Here is a 2,598-nt window from a genome sequence, read left to right as displayed (position 1 = left end):
TGATATATTAGTAGTTATTTGACGTATATACAGGATATACAGAAATATTCAAGTAAATAATATTCTTTAATAAAAACTTTTTTTTTCGTGTGAGGGGGACAAATGAAAATTACATAGTAAAACGGCGACGATCTACCGAAATGTTTTACTCAATAATACAAATATATTTTCAGATCATCAAAAACGACACTTTAAACACGTTACTTCAATGATTCCACATAACTAATTGAGGAATCCACGTCTCTGTCCTAATATTCGTTTATAAGAGATTAAAATGTGACTTTGAGATTTGTAAACGATAAAGATTGTAAATATACAAACGACGGTATACAAAACAATGCAGATTTTAATTTATATATTTTTTTTTTACATAAGGCTCTGTCTGATATTAGATTATACAGACACTTAAGACCAACATTTAATCTCTTCTTTGACATTAAACGTCCTTTGTTAGAACGGGAATAATCGGATTACTCTGCGGGAGTAACAGGAGGACAAATAGAGAATGTCAAAAATAGCCCAAAAAAATAAATTCAACTCCATTAAAACAGAGAGAAATTAGCCTAATTCGATTAATTCCAATACACATAATTTAGCTCCCATTCAGAACCAAGAGCCGGCGCTGAAACCTCCTCCCTATATACGTCAGCACTATAAATTCCGCCCTGCGTTTAACTTTCCTGCACATTCTTCTTCTGAAGCAACACGGCCATGTTGTGCAGCCAAGGAGATCTCTTCTCATGTTAGAGGTCCAGGGACGACGTTCTTCTCTCGTCAGGGGGTCACGTTAAAAGCGGCATCTTTCGGGCGCATGGCTGTGGTGCCCGCGGGGATGTTCAGCATAGACAGCATTCTCTCCGGGCGGCCGAGCTGCAAGGACCCGCTCCTGCTGAGGGGCAGCCCCGTGGTTCTGTCCACCGCTGCCGGCCTCTCCGATGCCATTTACAGCGACTACAGCGGGCTTTACACGGCCGCCTGCGGGATCTCACCCTCGCGGGTCCAGTCCATCAACGGAGCCAGGGTCGGATTCAACACCTTTTGCTACGGGCAGCTGCAGGTCCAGGGGACCGGCGGGGGCCCCTCGTGCTGTGGCTCCGTGCAGCAGTGTCCATGCATACCGACAGGTACTTTTCATTCATCAGTAATTGATTTTTCTAAAAACTTAAAATAACTTTATTTTATATATTTTTTAAGGCTACGACAGTTCGGTGCTGATCTCGCCGGTGCCGCACCAGATGGTGTCTTACATGAACATGGGGACTTTGTCGCGGACGGAGCTCCAGCTTTTGAACCAGTTGCACTGTCGGAGGAAGCGTCGCCACCGCACGATCTTCACGGACGAGCAGCTGGAGGCTCTCGAGGGCCTCTTTCAGGAGACCAAGTACCCGGACGTCGGGACCCGAGAACAACTGGCCCGCAAAGTTCACCTCCGGGAGGAGAAGGTAGAGGTGAGACACCGAGATGAAACCTTAAATTGAACAATGTAATTTAATTTAGATTTTATTTACTGTCTTGCTTGAATGTTTTTCTTATTTTTATTTAAGCATTTTATGGAGATTACCGAATGCGAATCCGTAATTTCAATATCGAAATTAATTTACAGCAGCAGCAGATTCCGTTTTATTTATTTAATTCCCTTTAATATTTTGTAAATGTATATCTTCTCATAAACATTAATGTCATGTTTAACATAAATAAATGTACGCCCATTAACACCGCAAATTATACAGTGCTTACAAAAAGTTAAATTCGTCTTAGTTTAAATATCAGATTCAAAAACATTTATTGGCAGTGATGTAAACACAACATGGGATTTTTTTTTGAGTAGTGGCATTTCAGCATAAAAGAATGAAATAAGATAACACACAAAAATAAGCCAGAGGAAAACAGAACAGGCGTGTTTTTAAATGTTTTTTTCTGTTCTATAATTCATGTTCTTTTACATCACTTTCCTCGCACTGGTGTTGTTTTAAATTGTTCAGTTGAATCAGTTAAGATGATCAAATAAATGACTTCGCTTTCTTGATCGTATCAATTTAAAAAATAAACAAAATATCCAGCACTGTCATATCTTTTTTTTTGTCTTTTCTAAGGTCCTTTATTGAAAATATGTTTTCTTTTTTTTTTTAGGTTTGGTTTAAAAATCGGCGAGCAAAGTGGAGAAGACAGAAGAGGTCTTCATCGGAAGAATCAGAAAACTCAGAGAAGTGGAAACGAACCACTAAAACTGCGGTGGAGAAAACCGACGAGGGTAAAACCGAAGTGGACTTTGACAGCTGATAGAGACCCTCACGGTCGCGTCCCAGAGGGCGCGCCAGAGATGTGACGTGGCCTCACACACACACACACACTTACACACACACACACACACACACACATATTCTATTATTTAAATATTGTGACATTTTAAAACTAATTTATGTTTTTTTTTCGTAGTTGTGGCCTTTAAAGGTGTAATTGGTTCACTTTTAAAGCAGCGTTTAAAGACCGAAAAAGCGATGTAATTATTTTATTTTTGTTATTTTTTATGTGTTTCCCTTCACCTTGTCGTGAAAACAGTCAAGATCCATAATCTGCTTAATTAAATGGGCGAAACAA

General features: G+C 39.7%; 1 protein-coding gene across 1 annotated transcript; it reads left to right on the top strand.

Moving 5' to 3' along the window:
- Positions 1-804: 804 nt before the first annotated feature.
- Positions 805-2,329, top strand: gsc (goosecoid). The gene is made up of 3 exons (XM_087802859.1): positions 805-1,124; positions 1,195-1,448; positions 2,131-2,329. Exons 1-3 carry the CDS (start codon positions 812-814, stop codon positions 2,278-2,280), a joined length of 717 nt encoding a protein of 238 aa, XP_087658985.1. The 5' UTR covers positions 805-811; the 3' UTR covers positions 2,281-2,329.
- The last annotated feature ends 269 nt before the right edge of the window (positions 2,330-2,598 follow it).

The sequence above is a fragment of the Callionymus lyra genome, chromosome 11, assembly GCF_982586985.1.
Source record: "Callionymus lyra chromosome 11, fCalLyr1.hap1.1, whole genome shotgun sequence".
NCBI lineage: Eukaryota > Metazoa > Chordata > Actinopteri > Syngnathiformes > Callionymidae > Callionymus > Callionymus lyra.
This window is presented reverse-complemented; position numbering and strand designations above follow the sequence as displayed.

What these genes read in the sequence shown, in the direction of transcription:
- gsc (XM_087802859.1), top strand. Translation starts at nt 812, where the DNA reads ATGGCTGTGGTGCCCGCGGGGATGTTCAGCATAGACAGCATTCTCTCC. An exon ending in GTGTCCATGCATACCGACAG is followed by an intron (nt 1,125 to 1,194) that starts GTACTTTTCATT and finishes ATATTTTTTAAG; the next exon opens with GCTACGACAGTTCGGTGCTG. An exon ending in TCCGGGAGGAGAAGGTAGAG is followed by an intron (nt 1,449 to 2,130) that starts GTGAGACACCGA and finishes TTTTTTTTTTAG; the next exon opens with GTTTGGTTTAAAAATCGGCG.